Source organism: Physeter macrocephalus, chromosome 21 (assembly GCF_002837175.3).
Source record: "Physeter macrocephalus isolate SW-GA chromosome 21, ASM283717v5, whole genome shotgun sequence".
NCBI lineage: Eukaryota > Metazoa > Chordata > Mammalia > Artiodactyla > Physeteridae > Physeter > Physeter macrocephalus.
Window position 1 is genome coordinate 120,958,257 of NC_041234.1, and position 3,199 is coordinate 120,961,455.

The window sequence follows — 3,199 nt, forward strand, 5'->3', positions numbered from 1 at the left end:
CACAAAGCACAGAGATGATCTCCCTGTGCTATGCGGCTGCTTCCCACTAGCTATCTACTTTACGTTTGGCAGTGTATATATGTACATGCCACTCTCTCACTTTGTCACAGCTTACCCTTCCCCCTCCCCATATCCTCAAGTCCATGCTCTAGTAGGTATGTGTCTTTATTCCCATCTTGCCCCTAGGTTCTTCATGACCTTTTTTTTTTCTTAGATTCCATATATATGTGTTAGCATACGGTATTTGTTTTTCTCTTTCTGACTTACTTCACTCTGTATGACAGACTCTAGGTCCATCCACCTCACTACAGATAACTCAATTTCGTTTCTTTTTATGGCTGAGTAATAGTCCATTGTATATATGTGCCACATCTTCTTGATCCATTCATCTGTCGATGGCATGTCCTGGCTATTGTAATTAGAGCTGCAATGAACATTCTGGTACATGACTCTTTCTGAATTATGGTTTTCTCAGGGTATATGCCCAGTAGTGGGATTGCTGGGTCATATGGTAGTTCTATTTTTACTTTTTAAAGGAACCTCCATACTGTTCTCCATAGTGGCTGTATCAATTTACATTCCCACCAACAGTGCAAGAGGGTTCCCTTTTCTCCACACCCTCTCCAGCATTTATTGTTTGTAGATTTTTTGATGATGGCCATTCTGACCGGTGTGAGATGATATCTCATTGTAATTTTGACTTGAATTTCTCTAATGATTAATGATGTTGAGCAAATGCTTATCATACAATTTGATGAAGAACTTTATCTGTCTTTTGGAAGCAGTGACTGGGCTTTAGGCTAGACTAGAATTTCAGTTTTCCAGCTTAAGCATTCTCTCCTTGTCTTCCGTCCTACAGCAAACAACATTATTAATGTTTAGGTTGCCCAGCAGCCCATAAGAAGCACCTGTGTCCACCATCCAGGTTCTGTATGTAAACAGAAAAACTAAAAGGAGAACAAGCATCACAGCTATGTAGTTAAATTGCTTGATGTAGAGCAAGAGATGATATACATTTTAATAATTAAAATCGAATGTAATTATTGAACTATGAACATATGAAGTTATGTATTACTATGTAATACTTGAGCTACAAGTGTATGTTGTTATATAGCTATCTTTGAGAAATAATAGGAGTCATCAGATGCAGAAATTTTCACGATCTCATGTTGGGAGAACGTGGAATAATACAGTCTCTCCTGCTTTCTGTCACTTATTAAGCCTCGTCTTGTAAATGTGTGCTTCTTATTTTTGTGCCCTTAACCTAAATGAAAATTTAGTGAAGTCTTCCTCTGTTACAAAAATAGAGAATTTAAAAAATATATTGGCTTTTGCTGTTGACAAAAGGATTTAGAAATAAATGATAAAGATATACCCACTGGTATCCTTCAACACAGTGGGAGATTAAATATGTGGGATTGCACTTTAAAATTTTATTAAATAATAAACCATATTTAAATAATAAACACTTATACACATTGTGGTGTTAAGCTATGAAGAAATGATTGTGATGCTTAGCTTGGGAATTTGGAGTAGATAACTTTGGTAGAATTAAAAACACAGTAACTCAAAACCAGAATTATGTTGGACTGATATTATGAAATCCCATTGATGATGCATTGTAGAACATGACTCCTGTAACATGGGGATTGTCGATATACACAGAAAAGGAGGCTGAATATTAAAGAAGGAAAGCTATTGTCCTGGGGGAAGCAAACAAAAACAAAAACAAAAACAAAAACAATGCTAGAAGTCTATTAAAGACAGCTTTACTTCTTCTTTTCCGATTTGGATTCCTTTTATTTCTTTTTCTTCTCTGATTGCTGTGGCTAAAACTTCCAAAACTATGTTGAATAAGAGTGGTGAGAGTGGGCAACCTTGTCTTGTTCCTGATCTTAGTGGAAATGGTTTCAGTTTTTCACCATTGAGGACGATGTTTGCTGTGGGTTTGTCGTATATGGCCTTTATTATGTTGAGGAAAGTTCCCTCTGTGTCTACTTTCTGCAGGGTTTTTATCATAAATGGGTGTTGAATTTTGTTGAAAGCTTTCTCTGCCTGGATTTCACATTTTTTTAAAGTTTTTAAATGTTCAAGAGATGGTTTTAATCACAGATAAGAAATGGCTGGAGAATTAGTAAATTGTAAAACTGAGCAAAAGAAAGCATCCAGAATGCAGCACAGAGGCACAAAGAAATATAAAATTTGAAAAAATTGAAAAATAGGAGACACAGAAGATAGAATGAGAAAGTCTAACAAAAAATCTAACTGCCATGCCACAGGAAGATGGACTAAGGTAACAGCAAGGTTTTAAGAGATAGTCACTAAGAATTTTCCAGAACTGATGACAGACATAAATCCACAAATTCATGAAGCCCAAGGTACTCCCCTGGTGGTGCAGTGGTTAAGAATCCTCCTGCCAATGCAGGGGACATGGGTCAATCCCTGGTCCGGGAAGATCCCACATGCTGCGGAGCAAATAAGCCCATGTGCCACAACTACTGAGCCTGGGCGCTAGAGCCCGCGAGCCACAACTACTGAGGCCTGCGTGCCTAGAGCCCATGCTCCACAACAAGAGAAGCCACCGCAATGAGAAGCCCGCATACTGCAACAAGGAGTAGCCCCTGCTCGCCACAACTAGAGAAAGCCCGTGCACGGCAATGAAGTCCCAACGCAGCCAAAAATAAATTAATTAATTAATTAAAAAAAAAGAAGCCCAAGATATCCCAAACAGGATAAAACGGAAATCGATCCACACCTAGACACAGATATTAGAAGCAGCCAGATTGTAAAAGCTGATTACCTTTAAAACCATGACTTTTAGACTGAAAGCTGCCTTCTCTAAGGCATCAATGAAATCCAGAAGAGTTGAATAATATCTTCAATATGCCAAGAGAATAACTGTCAGAGAGAGAAAAAAAAAAGGTTACATTCAAAGAATCAGAAGCCAGAATGTCTTCAGACTTTTCAGTGAAGCACTAAAAATTAGAAAACAATGAAGTAATGCCTTCCAAATTTGGGGGAAAAATGATTTTCTCACCTAGAATTCTATAACCAAACTGTCAATTTTTAGGTTAAAGGTGTTTTGTAACGTGAAAGAACTCAAATAGTTTACTTCCTCTGCATTTTTTCTGGGAGCTACTAGAGAAGACATGCCACCAAAACCAGAGAGGAACCTAAGACAGAGGTAGAGATGGGATTT

The 3,199-nt window shown here is 37.8% G+C and overlaps 1 protein-coding gene across 1 annotated transcript in view; it reads right to left on the reverse strand.

Moving 5' to 3' along the window:
- TEX28 (testis expressed 28) overlaps positions 1 to 2,812 on the reverse strand; it is a 44,605-nt gene extending 41,793 nt beyond the window's left edge. Inside the window, exon 1 of the mRNA XM_055081537.1 lies at positions 2,801 to 2,812. Within this exon, the coding sequence (XP_054937512.1) occupies positions 2,801 to 2,812 (12 nt within the window). The remainder of the gene's footprint in view (positions 1 to 2,800) is intronic.
- Positions 2,813 to 3,199: the final 387 nt, after the last annotated feature.